The sequence below is a fragment of the Mytilus californianus genome, unplaced genomic scaffold (genome assembly GCF_021869535.1).
Source record: "Mytilus californianus isolate M0D057914Y unplaced genomic scaffold, xbMytCali1.0.p SCAF_5, whole genome shotgun sequence".
NCBI lineage: Eukaryota > Metazoa > Mollusca > Bivalvia > Mytilida > Mytilidae > Mytilus > Mytilus californianus.
In genome coordinates, this window is record NW_026262701.1 from 1,076,131 (window position 1) to 1,099,799 (window position 23,669).

At 31.0% G+C, this 23,669-nt stretch overlaps 1 protein-coding gene across 17 annotated transcripts in view; it reads left to right on the top strand.

Annotated features, from left to right (window-relative positions):
• LOC127702032 (kinesin-like protein KIF28P) overlaps positions 1–23,669 on the top strand; it is an 89,107-nt gene that overhangs the window by 59,249 nt on the left and 6,189 nt on the right. The window contains exons 10-32 of one of the 17 annotated variants that reach the window (XM_052206008.1): positions 97–252; positions 866–963; positions 1,560–1,660; positions 1,949–2,099; positions 2,487–2,562; positions 2,937–3,037; positions 3,839–4,035; positions 4,746–4,891; positions 5,599–5,745; positions 6,043–6,202; positions 6,593–6,613; positions 8,411–8,498; positions 9,702–9,995; positions 10,574–10,849; positions 11,364–11,411; positions 11,915–11,929; positions 13,860–14,027; positions 14,436–14,564; positions 15,184–15,234; positions 18,790–18,870; positions 20,616–20,657; positions 22,387–22,563; positions 23,027–23,161. In XM_052206008.1, the coding sequence (XP_052061968.1) occupies positions 97–252; positions 866–963; positions 1,560–1,660; positions 1,949–2,099; positions 2,487–2,562; positions 2,937–3,037; positions 3,839–4,035; positions 4,746–4,891; positions 5,599–5,745; positions 6,043–6,202; positions 6,593–6,613; positions 8,411–8,498; positions 9,702–9,995; positions 10,574–10,849; positions 11,364–11,411; positions 11,915–11,929; positions 13,860–14,027; positions 14,436–14,564; positions 15,184–15,234; positions 18,790–18,870; positions 20,616–20,657; positions 22,387–22,563; positions 23,027–23,161 (2,858 nt within the window). The remainder of the gene's footprint in view (positions 1–96; positions 253–865; positions 964–1,559; positions 1,661–1,948; positions 2,100–2,486; positions 2,563–2,936; positions 3,038–3,838; positions 4,036–4,745; positions 4,892–5,598; positions 5,746–6,042; positions 6,203–6,592; positions 6,614–8,410; positions 8,499–9,701; positions 9,996–10,573; positions 10,850–11,363; positions 11,412–11,914; positions 11,930–13,859; positions 14,028–14,435; positions 14,565–15,183; positions 15,235–18,789; positions 18,871–20,615; positions 20,658–22,386; positions 22,564–23,026; positions 23,162–23,669) is intronic. The other 16 variants (XM_052206018.1, XM_052206014.1, XM_052206012.1 and 13 more) reach the window with 16 other exon arrangements.

The window sequence follows — 23,669 nt, forward strand, 5'->3', positions numbered from 1 at the left end:
AAAACTGCCACTAAGAATGTCGCATCAACATTTATGAATTTCATCAGTAGTTATGACTGTATTGAGGTAACATGTATTATATTTATTGTTTTCTAGGCACTGCCAGTAGGACTGTGGCATCAACCAATATGAATGCCACCAGCAGTAGAGCCCACACTGTAGTAACAATAACCTTTGACCAGATCATCAAAGATTCAGATTCAGGATCAGAAACAAAGAAAAGCAGTGTGATGAACCTCGTTGATTTAGCAGGTACGGCCTATAACAAGAAATATTGTGTAGACATCAGCGAAATATCAACTAAACAATACAAAAAAACAAAGAGCCACACTTATCTTCTACTTGCACCAAAGTTTTTAAGATGTAAAAGTGAAAGACCGCCAGTGACATTTTTCAATATGTCACATGATTTTGAACAATAATCAGGTCAGCATGTTTACATCACCTTGTTTGTGGTAAACATTTGGTCTAACATTGTAAACCATTGATAAGTCTAACTTAAGACTGATTACAGGTTTGTACCAAACAAACATACATATATAGAAGAAAACATCTTTGTAGATTATGCTGTAAGAACCCTCATGTTAACAGAAATGTAAAGAAACATCTTATCTTTTTATTGTTGGTTGTTATAGAAGGATCTTGTTTTGTTTTCCTGTTTTAATAACAATAACTATAAAACTAAATCTTCCAGTTTGAAATAACTAAAGATGTTATGAAACTAGTTGTGATGAATAGCAATGAAAACTAAAGTTTTTTTCATGACAGTAATACAAATTGCTTCAAGTGAAACAATATTGTTTTGCTTCATTTATGTACAAATCATCTGTAACAGAAACATTAAAAGTGTCGTATTATACTTTAGGATCTGAGAGAGCTGACAGTACTGGTGCTGTGGGAGACAGACTGAAGGAGGGTGCTAATATCAACAAATCACTTTCAGCACTGGGAAATGTTATTTCTGTATGTAATAGTTTCCAATATCATTTGTAAAAATTACTAAATAATAGTAAATGAGACAGCACCCAACAACCTAAATAATACCAAAATGTACATCATATAAATGTAATATAAGGGAAAGGTTAGGGTTAGGGTATACTATGTAAATTTTCAATGGGGTTAAATTAAAGTACAGTTACATTTTGACTGTACATGTTAAAAAACACTGTAAACTTAAAGTGGCATAGAATAATATTAATACATTTTGTTCACAAAACTTATTTAATTGTTCTCAGTTAACTAGGGGGGTGTTTAACAACCTTGGCTACCCATGAGGGTCTCGCACAGTTGGCTTATATGATTAAAGTACAGTTACATGATGTCATAAAAAGCCTACACACTTCAAAAATAAATCATTGTGATAGAATCAGAATTCTAATATGATGCCCATATTTTGACTGTTACATGTTAAAATGCTCTGTAAACTTAAAGTGGTGTAAAATAATATTAATGCATTTTATTCACAAAACTTCATAAGTTGTTCTCAATCAAGTGAGATTCAATCAGTTATATGCTATATCTATTGGATATTTATCAATTATTTGATGAATTTATTTCAGGCTTTAGCAGACTTATCAATGGGGACAAAGAAGAAAATAGTAGTTCCTTATAGAGACTCAGTATTAACCAAACTTTTACAGAATGCCTTAGGTGGTAATAGGTAAGGGAAGATAATCCTTAATCATAATTCCTTAGTAAAAGGGAGATAATTTTCACTTTTGTTAACTTGTAAAAGTAATAAAATGTTAAAAATTAAATAGACAATGTTTTCTCAGACTAGAAATATCAGTTGGTACACCTATGGATCTAGTATAAGTCCTAACAAACAGTTTCAGAATGCATGATCTCTTGCAATGTCAAAATATAAGTATAACTAGTATGCAGGACCATAAGCGATGATAACTTGATAGCAATATAGGTCGATATGTTTATTATTTTTATATTTCAGTAAAACCATAATGATTGCTGCATTATCACCTGCTGATATTAATTATGATGAAACACTTTCTACGTTACGATATGCTGACAGAGCCAAAAAGATTAAAAACAAAGCTGTTATAAATGAAAATCCAATGGATAAACTCATCAGGGAACTTAAGGTAAAGTTTATATACCCTGAGGTCCAGTAGAGGGCTGATGAGTAATGTTGTGGTATGAATATTCAGAGCAATTATGTATTTTCTGTGGCAGAGTCTTAATTCTATTGCATGGGTTTGGTATTAAGATAAATTTGCGTCTGCATGTTCATATAATTTCAAAACAGAACATGGGGGCCTTAATTTGTGAGTAATTGCATACACATATATATATAGAAAGCTGGTAATAAATAATTTTCAATCTTTTTTAGATAAGAACATTGTTATGGTTCATGTTCAAACCTTTTAAGCTCTTTGTATCTATTGGTATGTACTATGATTAGCACCATTTTATAGTAAAACAAAGGGTGTTGTCAGCATACAATAAATAAATCGACAAATTATTTCCAGGAAGAAAATGAGAGATTGAAAAAGTCTATGGATGGTGGTGGACTTATTGGACATGATATGGGAATGACACCTGAGGGTAAGAAAAGCAACATGACATATTAATTTAATTCTTTGTGTTCTTAGATTAAATACTGTCTTGATGATGAATATTACACATTCAAAGTGAACTTTGTGTGGAAAAGGTAGCAATTTAATTTGAATTTTAAATTCCTAATGTGACACAATTTTTAAGGTGTACAAATATATACTTATAGCCTTACATTTTTATTAGAGATTTTTAATTGAAACCAACTCCCAGAGAAATATTCATTGATCTCAAGCACCTTTTTATGTACAACTAGTATTGCAAATTATGTCAAATGTGTGTACATTATGTTTTGTTGAAATTAAAACATGGTTCTGTATACATGGAGAAAAAAACAACATCATATTAGAATCTTTATTTAACAGAAGTTGAAAAAATGAGAAAACAAATGGAAGAAGAAATCCGGGCACAGTTATTTGCTAACCAGGAAATGTTGGCACAGAATACACAGAGCTGGGAAGAACAGGTTAGTACAGCACATATTCACTAAAAAGGGGGGAGAAATCCGGGCACAGTTATTTGCTAATCAGGAAATGTTGGCACAGAATACACAGAGCTGGGAAGAACAGGTTAGTACAGCACATATTCACTAAAAAGGGGGGAGAAATCCGGGCACAGTTATTTGCTAATCAGGAAATGTTGGCACAGAATACACAGAGCTGGGAAGAACAGGTTAGTACAGCACATATTCACTAAAAAGGGGGGAGAAATCCGGGCACAGTTATTTGCTAACCAGGAAATGTTGGCACAGAATACACAGAGCTGGGAAGAACAGGTTAGTACAGAACATATTCACTAAAAAGGGGGAGAAAATACCAAGGTGACATTCAAAAACCATAAGTTAAGGAAAAACCAAAAAGAAATCATTTAAAAGACAACAAATCACAAAACACTACACAGAAAACTAAAGATTGAGTAATACAAACCCCAACATATAAAACTGATACTCCAGTAGAGTAGGCAGTTCCTACTCCTCAAGTGGCAACTGTGGCATTGCTCAGGGAAATTTAACATTTAATGATAATTCACATTCACTATAAATATGTGTCCTTTTGTCCTTATATACAGCCTAGCTTTTGGAAAATATGTACAAATTTTCTTCATGGGACAGTAAGCTATGGAACCGTGGTTGGGCAGCTAGGGAACAGTTAACAATTGACTGTCATAGTCTTAGTTCTGGCATTCTCTAATGTTTCACAATTATAATCCTTATGATGGCAAAACAAAAAATTAGAACTACTACAAATTATTATTGCTATAATTACAGTTAGCAGCTGCAAGAACAGAGACAGAGAATATCACAGACAATACAGCTGCTAGGAAGGCTAAGGAACCTCATCTGATCAATCTAAACGAGGATCCTATGTTATCTGGAGTCATATGTCATTTTCTGTCTCAGAAAGAGACTACAGTCGGAAGAAAAGATGCTAAACCTGTACCTAGTATATGTCTCAGTGGATTAAGGTAAGTGTCAAAGGCTATAGGTTATTTTCCCTTTATTAAGCCTGTTCCCAGTATATGTCTCAGTGGATTAAGGTAAGTGTCAAAGGCTATAGGTTATTTTCCCTTTATTAAGCCTGTTCCCAGTATATGTCTTGGTGGATTAAGGTAAGTGTCAAAGATCATAGGTTACTTTCTGTCGCACTGACTTTTCCCAACATATGTCTTGGTTATTTCCTAATATTTCAAGGCTAAAGATTAGAAAAAAAGCTCCTGAAGTTGTATCATGTGTGTTGTGTAAACAAAGGATTCTTATTATCTATTAGTTGCAGGGCATTAATTAGTCAGAGTTTGGCACATACCTCAGGAAATCATAACGATTAAGAGTGAAGATTATTATTTTTCTGTATTTTCTTTTTGTTTTTGTTTGCCTAATGTCCAGTGGCAAATATTTCATCCATATTCTGGATTGTCATATACCATGAGAAGTTTTTCTATATATTTACTAGCGTAAAATTGTTTTTATTTATTTTACAGCTTATTTTTCCTATGACTTAATATCTATGATTATTTTGTTTACAAATAAAACACAGTGTACAGTTTCTTACTATGAATTGAACTTATATCACAAACATCTCTCTGGTCAATGTTACTGCATATATGAGTTTAATAACTTTTTAAAGATAGAAATCAGTTGATACCTTTACCAACAAAATAATTGATTTTTATTCCAGTATTCAAAAGCAGCATTCTGTGATATATAACAGTAACGGAACTGTAGAAGTAGAATCGGTGGCTGGTACAGGCTCAAAAACAAAGGTCAATGGTATACCACTACAGGGCAAAAAGGTTTTATGTCATAAAGACAGAGTTCTGTTTGGTAAGTACACATCATCTTAAATTGAGGTCAGCCACAAAGAGACAAGAAAATCTATGTTGTAAAGACATCCATCTGGTTGCTAGTGCTTTGGTACTGATATGACTTCCGTGATAAATAAAGTTTTGCTGTGAAGCTAACAGTTTATGAAGTATGTTCAACTACATTTTCATTAGGCAAATTACCTGATTCGTGTAAGCATTGAATGTGTTTAATCCTTGATTGCTTCAAACCAAAGACTTTAAACTGGTTTTTCTGATTCTCTGTTAAACAAGAATATATGAGTAGGAGCAGGTTGTTTGACTCAGAGTAAGAACGTTCCAGATGGATGACTGTTTTTCTTGTTGACAAATTCCTTGTGAGGTATTCTAATATGAAAATTTCAACTGTGCATTTTGGTCTTGTAAAAAGCTGGGTATCTTCACATAACACTAAAATGTGATCCTCGTTAGTATGAGTGCTCCAGATTTAGGGGAGTTTATAGTCTATGTGGAGATAATGGTTGGCATGCCAATAAACCAGTGTTGGTAAAGATAACAGAATCTGGTCACAGGAAAATAAAACTGAAAATAGTATATAGCATAAAATTACAGGATGTTGTTATTGCATGAATTCTTATGAATATCCTGAGTTTCTACTTCAACAAAAACATTACAAAAATTCTAAATTTACAGTATATCAATGAATCAAAAATTAATATTTTACCACAGGTTCTAATCATATGTATGTGTTCATCAATCCAATGAAGAAGAGTGAAGCTGGAGATGATCTGCCAGCAGAAATCACTTGGGAATTCGCTCAGAAGGAAATTGCTCAGGTTAAAGGTTTTGCTACTGGTTCAGCTGGACTGACCAAAGGTTGGTATATATATATATCACTTAGGAATTTGCTCAAAATTCTAAAATCGCTTCGTAGGTTTTAAGCTTTGCACTTGGTCAGTGATACTGTCCAAAGTTTGTATACGAAATCTATTGAAATATACTCAGAAAAATTTTGTGCAGAGCTGTCATGTAATATCAATAAGTGTCATTTTTTTTCTTATAATGTTTTATTGTCTGTACTAATAAAGAAATTGCATGTAAAATGATTCATAGTTGTTGAGTTTAATATCAACTGTCTATTAGCACTTAGAGTGCTTTGATTTTTTTCTACAGATCAGCAAATTGCCCAAGAACAAGTATTAGAAATTCTACCTATGGTATCAGAAGTAAATGCTGTGTCAGAGGAATTAGATAAACATAAATCATTTGAAGTGGTGTTGATCGCCACAGCAGCGACTGATGGATCAGATCTATCTAACAACCAAGGCACAAAGTAAGTACATCATCAGACAGTCATGTAATATGAAACTTTTTACTGAACAAATCAAATCATCTTATCTTTCATTATTCAATCAAATTTAAACTTTTCCTTTTTAGTATTATTTTTTTCATAACCACTGTATGAACCCACAAATTTATTGTTGTTTTGAAATTCTCTCCCTTTATATATAATCAAATTTCTTATTTCTTCCACAACAATATAAAATTCCAAACAATAAAATATTTAATGGTCTGAATTGAAAGAGCATATTCTCAAAAGTCATATGCCAAATTTTTTAGAAAATACCTAAATTGGTCATTTATGTACTTTTTATTATCTAGTTATACCACTATTCTATATCAAAACTGTTTATTTACTTTTTTTCTATTATTAAACCAAAAGGAATGCAGATCAAAATGTCAGGTATATAACACTGTATAGAAAATGTTTTTAGCTTTTTATATCATAGAAGTGTTTTGAAATGATTAAATTGTCAAAGTATTAGTTAAATATGTCAGGAAGCAGTAAAGACCCATGCTGAGATGTGTCCAATTGACATGTTAGCCTATTATCTAGTATATAGTGGTAAAGATAAATCTTTCATTGGAGAAAACACAGCTATATTCTCAGAGTTCATATATGCTGTGCTGTAAAATATTTTTTTGTGTGTTTACATGTGTATATAGTATTTCTATGGAAGTGCTTAAATCTATTACTAGTAATTAGAATAAGTACATTATATACATTTAGAATTAGTGTTTTATTTAATGTTTATTTGATTTTGTCATTTCTGTTGTGTTGTTTGTGTCTTGTAATTATTGTTTTTCTTAGAGTTGCATCAAAATTGTTTTTGGAAAAGGAAAGTGCACAACCAACTGTGAAGATGTGCTTCCCTTTTCTTAATCTCACACAAAAGAATTTAAAATTATGTCATTATGTGCAACAATATCTCTTTATTCCTTAAAAACTATAATGATATACAAAAATAATTTGAAATCTTTTTTATGGTTAAAATATGGAAAATAAACACACAAGAATGGTCACTATATCATGTATACTTTTATAAAAGGATTGAAATAATTTCTGAATGAAAAATGACCCATAAATATTTGTTGACTGTGTGAATCTGATTATGTTATTGCATGCTCTTTCTATTAAGTTCACAGTGTTATTTGAATGGTTGGATTTTGAGCATGTTCATGCAAGAAATATTGATTGTTTTTATACACACTCTGTTTCATATTTTAATGTATTATGACTGATTGATTGATTGGTGTTAAAGGCCACTTTCAGCACTATTGTGCTATTTGGTGGCAGTCAGTTTTTATTGTTGAAGGAAGCTAGAGAGGCCGGAGAGAATCACCGACCTTTGGTAGGAAAACTGACAATTCTGGTCAATTAAGATTGGAGTCGGGCATACCTGGCACGTGCCGGATTCAAACTCACGACATCAGTGTTAACAGGCTAGTGATACAGTAGTTCTACTACTTAGACCACTAGGCCATCTAGGCCCCTAGTGTATATATTATAAACATTTTCAGTTGAAAAATAGGTATAAGATATATTTAACAATCTTATTGTTAGGAATATATATTTAGTACAGGAATGTTTAAAATGCTTGAATATATAACTTCCATAAAAATATGATATATATACATAGCAACTCAAGAAATGCACCATGCTTTACCTTAATTTTTGTTCAAATCAATCTTAAGTATATTGATCTGATGAAAGAAATTTCATTTCTGAACTGGAACAAGACTTTTAAATGAAAAAAGTTTAAAAAGTTTGATATTTAACATATTTCACAATGTACATCAGGTAGAAGTGTGCATTGTAAACAGAAATACAATAACAGGGATGACCAGAAGTGAGACATTATATCTGTATTTGTGTGAATGTGGTGCTGCAATATTTATTTTTTTGTTTGAATATGAATGAATGGAGATTTTGGTGATGATCATGAGACAGCAAATTGAAACTAACAATAGAAGTAACATAAAAACATTTATAGAGATCATCATAATAGACAAGTGTCAACACTATATGATAATCTATATAAATCACCCAATTCTAAAATTCTAAAATTTTGTCTTTTTGGCATCTTCAAACATTCGAAAAAAAAGTCTTTCTGCATTTATGTACAGATTCCATGTATGTCTTTATTTTCATGATTTAATACAATGTAGTTATTTAAGATTAATGTTTTTTGTTATTCAGAGTGATGGTGAAAATGAAGAATTTATTGAATGGTAACACATGGTTATGGGAACGTGGTAAATTTATGAACAGAAGATATTTAATACAGGTGAGAACCATATATGTAAGGGAATGCAACAATTATACCTGTCTGCCTACAATGCTGATCCCAACGAGTTTTGAGGCCAGATAGGTGTTGTGGATGTTAAGAGTCTTCTGTGAAATAAAACTTAAGAATTGTCATGTGAAAAAGGCCAGTAATAGATGTTGTTTGCTATAGAAACTTGAGTAAAAACCTGAACAATTGAATGTGTTAATGCTCAGAATGTCAAGTGTTTCTCTTCCCACCAATAACCCAACAAAACAAGATGTATATAAAAGTAAGAAGATGAGGATTGATTCCCAATGATACAACTATCCTACAGAGACCAAATGATGTAGATGTTAACAACAGTAAGTCACCATATGACCTTCAGTAATGAGCAAAATCAATGCTACACAGCAAGCTATAAAAGGATTCAACATGGCAAAATGTTAAACAATTCAAACTAGAAAAACTGATTTATGAACAAAACAACAACCAAATATGATTTACAGCAACAAGCGACAACCCCTGAATTACAGGCTCCTGACTTACAGAATGTGGTGGGGTTAAAAACATTTTTTCAGGCGCCTAATCCTTCCCTTACCAGGGACAGTGGTGTAACAGCACAACATATGAACAAAAACATCAGTTGAAAAGGACTTGACTCATCAGATTGCCACAAAGCACAAAAACAACTAATAAAAACACTAAAGCCACAAAGTACTAGTATGAGACCATTTGTAGTTTCTGAAAGCTAGTTCAAAACTAGCCAATAACAAGTGATAAAAAAATCATGTATCCATGATAACATATCAATCAGTACACATCCAATGGATTTAGTGTAAAGACATAACTAACAGTCTAGGAAAACATGACTGTATACAATGCCAAAATATAAGTATTGACAGGATGTAGAACAGTAAGTGTTAATGACTGTATAGCAAAACATATTTAGTTAGGTTTTAATTTACTGACAACAAAATCAATGTTAGTACCGATAATATCAATATTCAAAGATCTTACTTTGTGTTAAATTGAGATCCTTTTAGAATTAATACAATCCAAGGATTGATAAGCTTACATGGGCTCTAAAAACAACATCACCATCAAAATAAGTATGTGCTATCCTGTTAGTAATAAGTTTTCTACAAGTTCAGTCAAACTTCCAAGCCAAATCTTAGTATCTATTAAAGAAATGTATACCTGGTTATTTGTATGTTTTAACAGGAATTATATCAGCGTTTCTTAGATGGAGAAGATGTATCTAAAGTACCCAAAGAAGAGGATCCATTCTGGGAGCCAACAGAAGACGTACTGATAGGAACCGCTAATGTATTCTTACAATCACTTTGTTATGCTTTAGATTTTGACGATAAAGTGTTGATAACAGACTATAAAGGTCAAGAAGAAGGTTATTTATATGTTCATGTGACCCCCTGTGCAGCCAATGGGAAGCCGTTAGATGAAGAATCATTTGTAGAAGATCCAAAAGATCTCCTCAGTAAACCGTACAATTTTAAGGTAATTATAAATGAAAGGACATTCCGAGTACACATCAATGAGACAGCAACTCTATCAATACGTCTTGAGGGATACATACAATTTTCAACTATAGAGAGATATCTATGTCAAAATAAATTTAGATAGAAACAAAGGTTTTCCATCAACACCATTGCAGTGCAGATGAAACCTAGTTCTGTTGCTCTTAGGTGAAATTTGCCTACGCGTCAATTCACCACCTTAGTTATAGTACAGTTGATAAATTTGTTGATGGTATATTTACATGATAAAATTTCAACATTATAATTATGATTGTACCAAGGCACTGACTGCTCGACAGATGAAACATTCAGGGACTAACAGTCCACTAGGAATGCCAGGTGCAGACCCAGTATATTAATACTTGATAATCTTCATCTGTTATGCTTAACACCAAAATTTTTGAAAGCCTAAGACACAATAAGTATAGACAAATGATGGTATAAAACTTTCACAATTAAGTTTACAATGTGTACATTATCATAATTAAGTTTACAATGTGTACATTATCACAATTAAGTTTACAATGTGTAAAAATGTACATGTTTTTATGTTTGTAGGTGACAGTTAACAAAGCAGAGATCAATAAAGTTCGGTTTTCTAAAGGAATCAATGTAAAATATTCTGTCAAAGTGGAAAGCAAGGGAGACAGTGTAGAGACACCAACAATTAAAAATACATTAACACCAGAGTTCAAACATTTCAAAGTCATTCAGATATCTAAGTTAAAGAAGAAACATTTAGAATTTTTTGAGAGTAAATCAATATGTTTTCATGTTTATGGGACACAAGAGGACACAGTTCCTGACCCCAAACTTCTCAAGCTCACCACCAGGGTAAGTGTAGTATAGTAGATTGTGAAATTAAAATATTTTTTTTTACATTGACAGAATTAAACATTGTATACTGATATATACAATGTATATCACAAACAAAGCAATAGTTTTTTTTTTGAAAGTACAAAAAATAATTCTAATGTTATAAGGCCACTATTACTCAGTTACTTGTTTTTTTATTTTTTGTCTTACTTAAAAAAAATAAGGGAAGGAGGTAAGCCTCATCAAATGGTCAAGGGAACAGATAGATTTTATTTTTGATATTCTGATAATGGACAACTGTAGCTGATGGAAACAATTTATACTGTCTCTGTGTGACATAAATCTTCTATTTGTTCTACCCCTACAAACCAAGAAATACATGACAGAAGATAGATAAAACCAGGTATTTGTTCAGAGATTGACAGAAATCAGAGATAAAACTTTGAAATAGATTATCTGTGAAATGAATGTACCACCCGATATTGAAATCAAAGGGAGATAATTTACAAGAAATTCTGACATGAATTTACAGGACCTGAATCATATACATAAGGAAAATCCTTCCCAGTTAAAATATGAGGTAAAATGTTTGGTCACTGGGTGCTGATGTGTGGTTATATAACAATAGAGTGGTGGCATACAAATATAAATATAGGAAATTTTGAGGGTGGAAAAATTAATAATTTGGATTTCTATTTCATAAGTCTAAATGAAATGTGATTTCTTTAAAATTGTAAATCGCTGGCTGCTGGTTTATATAGTGTGTGTGGTTATATAACAATTGAGTGGTGCATTTGAAAATAAATTTGAAATTTAAAGGAAAAAAAAAACCATTGAAAACAAATTAGGATTTCAGTTTCCGAAAAAGTTAAAAAAATATTTTCTTTAAGATTAAAAATCTTGTTTTTTATAGAGAAAATTTATTTGAAAAAGTGAACAAACAGTGAATTTACATGATAGATATGAAACTAAAAACTAGATATCAAAACAAAGGACATTGTGATAATAATATAGGTATACAAATCTTTTGAATCATGAATGAGTGATAAAATCTATAACTTTTGCACTTGTGTATGTTTTCAGGAAATGAGACAATTGGCAAGCTTTTTTTAGTTTGTGTGTACACACTGTTGTGCATTAAACATTTATCTATATATTGCTTCACTGAATGCTTTAACCAAAGTTTACAGCTTTTTGATCAGGAAGGATTTCAGTATAATTGTCTGTCTGCTTTGATAGAAGTCACAAACATTATTTTCCTCTGCCATTTTCTTCTCCCTATACATAAAAAAGAGTAAATAATATTACTTCTCTGAATGAGTGAACAACTTAGGGTTGTCATATTTCAAATAGGAATTGTATGATATCTGTCTTGCTTGTTTTGGAATTAACTGACACAGATCCTAGATTATCTCCCTTATTTCCTTGATCTTATTGAAAGTATAAGAATCTGAAAAAACCTGACTATATGGTATGGGCTTGCTCTTTGTTGAAAGTTGTATAGTGACCTATATTTGCTTACATGCACATCAATTGAACTCTGGGGGATAGTTGTCTCTTTGGCAGTCATACCACATCTTCTTATTTTGGAAGAGAGATCTCTGTTATGGATGGGATTGATACTCAGGTTTTACAATATCTGTTTCATCTGTGACACCAAGTTTTCCCTGAAATAAAATTGACAAGAGCCCATTATATTATTGTTTTATATAAAAGTTGGCTTGATCATTCTATTGTTTTTAGATTTTGCACTTTAATTTCTTTTTTCTTAATTCACAGACATTATATTGCATCACCAGTGTATGTAATCTTTTTGTTAGATAACTCCTTTCTGTGTTTCACATAAAATATTTCCAAAATGTTTTATTCCTGTACAATACAACAATTTGATGTTTAATGTCTAATTGAATCAATATTTTATGAAACATTTCTACATCACACAAGATTAATATAATGTATTTTAGAAAATATTCAAACTTTGAAATGTCTGAATTATAACATGATACTGTTAAAAGAGGCTCTCTTGGCTTCATGTTATGGAATAATCAATTTACAACTATTTAAATAGATATAGTTTATATATTCATGTATGTCAATTAGACAGTAACCCAACAACAAAATAAAGATGTTTTCACCCCATCTTTTCCTTTAAAATCATCCTTGGTCGATACCAGTTGTGAATAACTAACAGCAAATACCAATAACTTACCAAAACCGCTGCATTTAATGAGTGGATTTGTAAAAATAATCCTGTGTGTGTATTGAGACTGTGTGTATTGTATTCATATAAAGATGAACAAAATGCATATATTACTTATAATTTAAACTTGTAATTGCTGATTTGACATCCAGTTTTATTGCATGTTAACCATCATTTTGACATTAACCATCATGTTAAAAAAAGTAATAGAATATTTATAAACTAAATGAAGTCTGATTTGATTAATTTTCATAATTATGGCAAACAATGTTTGGAGTATGAAAAATTATTGCATACAAAGGAAAGAGTAATTTTTTTTTTTGCACACAATATAGGGAGTTTGGATTTTTTTTTCAAACATTGTAGGGAGTTATTTTTTTGTTGGTGTTATATTACACACAATGTAGAAATTTGAATAATTATTGCACACAATGTAGAAATTTTAATAATGATTGCACTCAGAGCAGGGAGTTTGAAAAATTATTACACAAAATGTAGGGAATTTGAAACTCCTTTTTGATATTGCAGATATTTTAATGTATCCTTCTAGAATTATCAAGAAATGACAATTCTAGCTGCATCATAAATACCTCAAGTTTGCTTTTATTGCTTTTCATAATATATACTTTTTACACAAATTACACATACAAAATCCATTCACGGACTGGGCCCTAGCAATGCAAGCAGTAGAAAAATTATTTTACTTGGATTGCTTGCTATCTTCTAAGTATTGTTATTCTAGTTAAAATTCAAAATTATCTGTTCAAAATGGTGAACATTTCTTACATCACTACAGAAACTAGTAATGAGAATTATTTTTGTCTTCAGGAATTACGACAGATGGACTCGATGGAGCATGGTAATCCACAGAACTCTGTACGTAGGAATACTATATTTAGTGCGGAGACCATGTCTGATCAGTCTCATCTGAAAACGGAAGTGGTACTTCTACAACGGAAATATGAGCGACTTCAACAGAAAGAAAGAAGAATGCAGGTATTAATAAAAAAGGTCGAGAGATAGACCTAAATGTTTTTGTTTCAGTACAAAAAAGTTTTTCTCACATTTTGTATTGTGTATAGTCTTACTAACACAATGAATAAAAGGAGGTGTGGGGCATATGTTATTCAAGTATCTTTTAAATTTTGTTCTCATGAATATTCATATTAAAGCTAATGAAGTAAGATATGAAAAAGGTAAGTAACAGAAATATATCTTGACCCCAAAAAACCATTAAATTTCTTAATGAAGATTTGTTTATTTTGAAAGCTTTTCTATGAGAGAAAATTTGAGAATATAAAAAAATTAAGTGTAAGCTATCATATAGATAATCAGTTGATAAACAATGCACCAACTGTTTGAATATTGCATAAATTATATACAGCAAATATTGTATGTTCTTAGCAAATATGTGAAGACTGGAAAAACAAGCCAGAGGAAGAGAAACAATTTGAGCCATTTTACCGATCTGTATCAGCAGTAGCATATAGTACTGGTACCAGACTTAGAACCAGAGTACAGCTTCTGAACTCGGTAATTATAAAATCTGTTTGCCCATCAAAGAGGAGTGCAAAATTTTGATTAGAAAAATTATCTCCCCTTTCTACACCATTAACTTAAAAATTATGTTGTTAAGAACTACTGTGTTCTAAATCTGGCTCAAATTGTCAGTCTAGTATAAAAAGAGTTCTTACTTATGTTACCTCCTGCAATTTTCTGCTTGATGTTTTACATGAATTCATCAATCTAAGGTATACATGGTCTTTTTTGTAATTTTTCTGTTGAAAGAGTTATCTCTCTTTGTTTAGATATTCTTACAATTTTCCTGGATTTCATAGGTGTAGGTTAACCTCAAATTTAAATGTTCAACAAAGTACAAATTTTTAACAGGCTTGTGTAGTGACTTTGGCAAAACCATGATAATACAATTTTCTTAAATCCAGGAAAATCTGTATCCACCTTTTTTTTTCATTGTCTTAGAAATCAATGATTTGCAGGGGAGAGAAAAAATTGAAAAATATGAAATTCAATGCATGTTGCATAGGTGTAACATGTTTGAAACAAATATAATTCCTAATGATAAAACAAGGGAAAAAAGGATGTATAGTATTTAAAATGTGTCCATGTAGACATCAGTCAAGTTGTTTTACAGGTTCTACGCTTACAACAATCATCGAAAGACAAAATATCTAATCATCCAAATGTAAGATTGGTTTTAGGCTTTATGGCATCAGTTTAACACGAAGAGGGTTTGTCAGGGATCTATCTATTACCCATACAACATCAGTTTAACACTAAGAGGGTTTGTCAGGGATCTATCTATTACCCATACAACATCAGTTGGATATATTTATTTGCTCAATATTATATAATTTCATAGTATTTTTTTATTTTGAAGAAGTAAGAGAAAGAAGACAGTTTTGTGATGTTTGTTTTGAATTTTATTTTCATTTCATAATTTAATTATTATAGTTTTCAACCTCTTGTAAAATTATCATATTTTCCGAATCCATTATTACGCTGTTAACCAAAAGAGCAGATTATTCCATAAGTTTTAATGCTACTAAGAACAAGCACGGATTTTCCCATACATAATGACCTTTTTTCCCATACGTACATTTATTATGTCAGTAAATAGAGCATAGTTTGTAATACATTATAAAGAAGGCAGTTAATAAATATAAGATTTTCAACAATTTTTCCTTTGTATTTCTTATATACTATAGTACTGCCTTATGATAGAGCATATTTCCCCCATGCATTCCATCACCCTTTTGCTGCTTGTTGACAAATTGTAATGTTTCCATCTTTGTTTATTCTGACAGAACATTGTTTTGAAGCCTTCTTTATTTGAACTATCCCTGATAGACCCTCGATATCTTTGTGGTCATTAATCTGTGAGGTTTTTTGTTATGCCCCCGCCGTAGCGATGGGTCATTAAGTTTTACCCTTGTCCGTCTGTACGTACAACGTACGCCGTACGTCCCAAAATTGGTTTCTGTTCTCTAACTTTAATTTGCCTCAACCAAATGTTCTAAAACTTATACACAATGCTTATTACCACAAAACACAGTTCAAGTTTGAATTTTGGTGGTGTCACTTGTACCGTTCCAGAGTTATGCCCCTTTACAAAAGGAAAAAAATGCTGAATTTTTCGTTTCCATTCTATAACTTTAGTTTGCCTCAACCAAATGTTATGAAACTTATACACAATGCTTATTACCACTAAACACAGATCAAGTTTGAATTTTGGTGGCGTCACTTATACTGTTCTAGAGTTATGCCCCTTTACAAATGGAAAAATTGCTAAAATATTCGTTTCTGTTCTCTTACTTTAGTTTGCATCAACCAAATGTTATGAAACTAATACACAATGCTTATTACCACTAAACAAAGATTAAGTTTGAATTTTGGTAGTGTCACTTATACCGTTCTAGAGTAATGCTCCTTTACAAATGGAAAAATTGCTAAAATATTTGTTTCCGTTCTCTCACTTAAGTTTGCCTGAACTAAATGTTATGAAACTTATACACAATGCTTATTACCACAAAACACAGATCAAGTACAAATTTGGGTAGCGTCACTTTTACATTTCTTGAGTTATGTCTCTTTATAACGTAATATGCAAGCGGGGGCATCATCTGTGTCCAATGGACACATTCCCCATTTATTTGTAATCTAACACTACTGATTAATTGTTTTGACATGCACACTAATATACTGGTATCCTAAAATAAAATTGAATTTCACGGAAAATATTTATTCTTACATATTTAATATAAATGCATGATGTAGTTAGAAAATACAGTAGAACCTCGTTGTGTCGAACTCTGTTGTGTCAAAAACTCGAATGAGTCGAAGTATTTCTCGGTCCCGGTAAAATTCCCATTTGATCAATGCATAATTACCTCTGATGAGTCAAACTTGGTTGATTTGAATACTCGGTTAAGTCGAGTAAATTTTATAGTCCCGTCAATGTAAAATTCATGTAAATTGACCCCGACGACTCGAAGTTCGAAAGTAAGAATTTTAAAAAGATGCAGACCTAATGATTAAAATTAAAATCGAATTTATTTCTTATGTAACCTTAACATTTTCAAAGAGATTAAAGCTAAGTAAACATACTTGTTTGTATAACAGTTAAAATGACATGTTTATGGTGGCCGGTAATTAACACCTTTGTTGATCGTTCAAGCGGAACCTTAGTGTGTTGAACATATTTCACATGAGATAAAAACGAAACGAATTTAAATGACCCAAGCCGAGATTAAATGAATCGTTAGAATTAAAACTCATTTATTACAATAAATAAAAGGCGTAAGACAATTATGATAAATTCATGATTATTTAATGTTAAGCAGACGAGCTCATCAGAGACCGTTTTTTCAGAACTTATTTCGTTCCGAGAGTGATTTCATAATTTATACTGACTGACCTTTGTCAATATTTGTGTAGACTTTTGATTTTATTTGTGCATGATTTGTATTTGTACTTGTGTGTTCAATTATTATGAAGGACCAAAAATGGAGATTGAATACACAATCAAAAAGTGTCATATCGAAAAAAGGCACACTGTTCAAAGTATCTAGTTTACGCAAATTCATACCGTATTTCATGCATTCCGTATTAATGATGACACACTCGACCTCGGATGAGTCGAACCTCAGATAAGTCGAATACTTTGGTCTGGTCCCTTCGACTTCGACACAACGAGGTTCGACTGTACTTATATAGGCCTATAGAGGGTAGTTTATGGAAGATCACAGTGTTATTTTGTTAATTTGTCATATTCCTTGTGCAAAAATATTTATTATCCTGGGGATTAAGGGTTTTGATCCATATGTTAATGGGCCTGTCAATATTTGTTGTTGCCTTAAAAGTGCCTTCATTGCCAGTTATATCCAAATTACATTTAATTGAAGGTTATAATCACAATTTTTTTATGAGATTGGTTATTGGAAAATGAGAAAAATATTGTGAAATTTTTATCTGTGTCTCTTGAATTATCACTTTCATATCCAATTGGATTTCTTACTGATTGTAATGACAGCTTACTGTTGTCTAAATCGTTTTAGGAGGGTCCCGGACACTATTTCAAATATCACAATGCCATCTTGGTATTCTTCATCTTGATTTCTAAAGTACTAATTGGTTGGCTCATTAAATAACTGATTTTTGCACCATATCTGATACTGTTAACCAACTTATTTTTATGGATACTTTTTAACCCTTTTTTAGCTAATTCAGCAGAAATCTATTTTCTGATTTTGCTAACTTTTTTTGTGTTATGAATGAGATTTTAAAATTATGTTATTAGATAGTTCAAGTTATTTTTCAACAATGATATCCTTAAAACTAATGTAGTATAATTTTGTAAAGTTGCAAGATATATACATTTTATGACAGTTTTTTTAATAGTCTATTAGTACTAAGTATATTTATATCTTGTTTTTCCTTGAATGTCAATTGAGACTTTTCATTTCTGATACATTTTTTGTTGAAATTATTTTCAGGAAAAATTTATGCATTGTGTAGTCCATGCATATAATACTGTGTATTCATTTATTTTTTAAAGGGTACTAATTTAACATGGAAATGTAAATTACATGAATATGTAAATTTTTATTTTTTTTTTTTTTTACTGAAATTTGTTGTTAATTAAGTTTACACACAAAATCCAAGAAAATTAGAAACTTAAAAAATGATGAGTACACAGTACTTTGTGCAGTATAAATTTCTGTTATTGTTTGATTTATAGATGTTACATTCATCAAAAACTAGTCCACAGCTGCAACAACTGGAGAAATTATCGAGACAGACTACTGATTTATCACATTTAGTATGTCTTAGTGTGTTTATACAACTGTTCTCCTGTGCATACTAACGGCAGCTAAATCTATATCATAAACCATCACATTTAGTATGTCTTAGTGTGTTTATACAACTGTTCTCCTGTGCGTACTAACGGCAGCTGAATCTATATCACAAACCATTAGTTTCTTTTGCTTGCTTCACCACCAAGCTCCTAAGAATGATTTTTAGATACTGATAAGAATTTTTTTTTATAAATTTTCAATGATTATCTCCCTTTGATAAAGGTATGAGTTTTTATAGTCTTACTTATCCTGGTTCAGCGTGGACACAGATTATATTTTTTGTCCTGGTTTAACTAAGTCCACAGACTGATTTGTTTGTCCTGGTTTAACCAATCTACAGACTGATTTATTTGTCCTGGTTTAACTAAGTCTACAGACTGATTTATTTGTCCTGGTTTAGCTTAGACCAAAGATCTAATTTCTATCTGAATGCTTTCATTTCAATGGTTTGTGATCAGAACTAATAACAGTGTATTTGTAGTTGCTGTGATTGGGTAATGATATATACAGATGACTTTTACACAGTTTCTATATTAGCCTCTGTTTGAGAAAGTTGTACTTTAACATTTAAATTAAATATTATAAAAAAACATTTTGCCTGATATACAGAAGAAACAGATTATATTATTTAACACTAATGTTTTTTTTTTAATGTTGTAAAATTAATTCCTTTAATCACACTTGGTAAACTGTGTCCACAAAATGTGTTGTATGCTACTTTGACCTATAATGGTTTACTTTTATGAATTTTGACTTGGATGGAGAGTTGTCTCATTGGCACTCATACCACATCTTCTTATATCTATTTGTTGTGATGTTTCAGTAAACAAAGTCTTCTGTGCCTATAAGGTACCTTTAGACTTGACTTCATGTTATGGATGAAGGTTTGGGTGTAGGGGTCACCTTGATACTTGACTTCATGTTATGTCTGAAGGTTTGGGTGTAGGGGTCACTATGATTTAATTTAGCCAATGCTCATATGCCTTTTGTGAATATTTATGTTATTTGGTAGTCTAATGAACATAATACAACATATCTCTTTTTGTATTAATGAAATTATTATTTAATGTTAAATGAATTTAGTACATTTGTATGTGTTAATTAGAATAAATGTGTCATATTCTGTTAAAAAAGAAACCTGATCAGAGATACCAGGTTTATAATTTAGTATGCCAAACATGCATTTTAGAGGGGCTTACTGGTAAATCAAACAGTTGGAAGGCTTAATCAGTTACCTTTTGGGAGCACCTGAGATCACCCCAGGTTTTTGGTGACCAGGTTGTGTTGCTCAGTCTTTAGTTTTCTACATTGTGTTTTGTATACTGTTGTTTGTCTTTTGGTCTTTTTCTTTTTATTACCATGGCATTGTCAGTTTATTTTTGACTTATGAGTTTCAAATTGTCCCTTGGTATAATAGAGGGTTTTCTATAAGCAAATATAGCTTATGCTATAACAGATTTTGGATATGCTTAATTATTAGATAGGGTCCTTTAAAAATTTTCTCAATTTATTTGGGACATTTTTTACTCAGTGTGATGTATCTTTATCAAATATTGCTTTACCTTTTTAATGAATTGAAATGCTTTTAATATAATAGTAAGTACACTTTCTCAACAGAATTGGTTTTAATCATATATTGCTTTATTATATTATATATCACAATTTTTGTCTTTCTATTAATCTCTCAATCTAACTTTCCAATTTACAGGTTTTGCAGGGTCAAAAATTTGTGCGAGATGTGCAAAATGGAGTAAGAAACAATATTACTAATGCCTTTATTAACATATTTCATCTTTCTCAGCCTTGAATTAATCAGTCTTATCATTTATTTGTTTTATCTTTACATATTTGATAACTTTTGTATGACTTTTGCACGTTAGTTCATGTTAGACTTTCATACCCCTTTGATTTTTTATTATTTGAGTATTTTTTTAAGAACTGACAACTCTCTCTGATTCATTATCCCAGTGTTGTAAATTCTATAATCAAATCTATTGTGCCCTTTTCTCTCTACTTAGACACAATTAAAGATTGTACAGTCATTTAAGTCAAAAAACCAAATCACTCTGAATGATGCATCCTGAACCTGGTGCAGATTAGCATATTGTTGCCCCCCATCACAGTAATCAATTTCAGTTTTTCAAGTTTAAATATTTCCTGAAGATGTCAAGATAGAATACTGTGGATTCATAATAATTATTGGGATACCAATTTTCGTGGATTTCGTGGGGACAGGTGAAGCACAAATTAAGATGTTCAACGAATTCCAAATAATCTATTGGGTTTCACACAGATTTTAGCAAAATGACAAAATTAAATTTCCCTGAATTGCAAGATTTCATCAATTCACGAAAATTGATAGCCACGAAAATAAATGAATCCACAGTAGTAAGAATATCCTGGTTGATTCTTGGGGTAGAAAAAGGGGAAGAACTGATAAGGATATCTTGATGAATTCTTGGGATAGGAAAATGGGGGGAAAAGATATAATTATCCGGAGGAATTTTTGGGCTAGGAAAAAGGGGAAAAAGTGGTAAGAAACATTAGATAAGGCTGGTTAATGGCATGTCATTTATTTTGTAATGATTGAAAGTGCATATATAAATTGAAATGATGTGGAAACAGAAAAAGTCTCTTTCACAGTTAAATGTGCAAAAAGAAACCTAAAGCAAAAAAAAATTAAAAAAATTAAGAAGCTGATTTGAAAAAAAAATTATAATTAAAAATGTTTATTATACATGATATCTTATAGAAGATTATTTATTTAGTATAACTCCAACTGAAAGTGTCTTTTAAATTTCTCACTTCTTAGTCAATTCTTAATCCCATAGACAAATTTAACAGAATTGTTGTCTCTAGAATGTTTTGTGTATAGAAGAAAGTAGTTTAATGTTTTTTTATCTGCTCATAATTAATAATGTTTGTGTTTGATTTAATAAAATAATAATTTTAAAAGAAACATTTTGCTTGAAAGAAATTACAAAAAATGTTTTTATATATACTTCTCTATACTTTTGGCAATTTAGAGTCTAACATATTAGACATCTTTTGTATTAAGTGAAGACAGTATGTTGACCTTGATGTCATGTTGGTTGTTAGTGTTGTTGTGTTGCTGTCTTATTAACATATACACATCTTCTTTTATTCTTATTTAATAATTGAGCTGCCAAGTTTTGAGGACAATTTACTACACCAAATATGGTTAGAAAAACTGAGAAATAGATTGATCTTCACTAAAATTAAAAGATTTCTGGAGATTATTAATGGTTTTATGTTCCAACTAGGAGTTTGATATATGTACTTTCCATCATTTCAAATATAAAAAAATATCATATATACTCATAACCATATTATTAGAACTAGTATATCCCACAACATAACAATGACTTATAGCATGTGACCTTATATAACATCATGTGACCCGATATAGCATCATGTCACCCACTAAAACCATCATCCTACACATCATTTTATTCCAGGGAAAGAAACATAACTCTCACAATGAAGATGATCTAGTCAGCTTGTATATATTTGGCGAGGATGAGCCAGTTTTAGCAGCTGAGGCTGATAAAAATAATGGCGTTGTTTCTTATCATATGGTTGCTAATCACCACTACAAGGATTTACCCCTTTCTAATGGACATCAGAATCATCAAGTAAGGCAATTAGGTTGTGTCTGCTTTGTTTGTTATCTTGATTTTGATTGGTTGTTTTAAACTTAAGTTTCTTCCTCTTCTGATTCTTTTGAATGTTTGTTTGGCCACATGTAGTGAAGTTGCATGAAAGTTTGTAAACAAATGTGATGTATAATATCACATGTAGTTTGTTGTAATTTTGTAAAATGGAAATAATTAAATTGTTGCCTACAAAGGTACATAAAAGATAGACACATATGTCATTGTAATACAGTTTTGTTTCTTTTTTTCTTTTTTTTGTTTCATTTTTGTTTCAATTTTGTTTCATTTTTGTTTTGTTTTATCTGTCTTATATTTTTACAATACATGAATTTGCTAAAGAAGCACAGAATGAAAAGATTCTAAATTGCATTTCCTTATTTTGTCCCCCATTTCCGTGATGAGTTGTACAATCATAAGTGATTCATTTTATTTTTGGATGCAGCCGGATTCTGATCCGTACGGTGATGCTGATTCCTTGGCCTCTGTTGACCTTGCACCATTCATGGGGTTAAATAAATCTGCTCTAAACAAAGGAAGAAATGATAATCACAGACGATACAAATCCTCAGAGAGTGTTGTGAGTTCTTACTTTCCAAAATGGTAGCTATTCATTTTGTCTGCACTCCCTTATGTCAGATTTTGTTTTCCACACAGAATATTTTAATTAAGTAGTTTTTTCATGTAGCTTGTTCAGTGTCCCTCCATTTTGGTAATAAGAATAGTTACACCTTTTGTCTGCACATTCCATGATTTTGAAATTTGTGTATTTTTTTTTCTTACAAAACATTTTGTTTTAGTAAGTTATTTGTATTTCCAGTTTTGTTTTTCCTCCATTTTATTTCAATACAGATTGTTATTTCATTTATGTGGAAAGGCAAAATGGTATATTGCTTTTTCACAAGTCCCTTAATTTTCGATATTATGTATATTATGTTAGAGGATGAACTTGTTTAGTATTATTTTGCTGACATGGTAGAAAATTGCCTAAAATGCACTGAAATTTAGATTAGATTATTTCAAAATTTTGTCAAAATTTTAATGACTTGTGGATACAATTGTGTAAGATTTTGGGAGATAAATGCCCC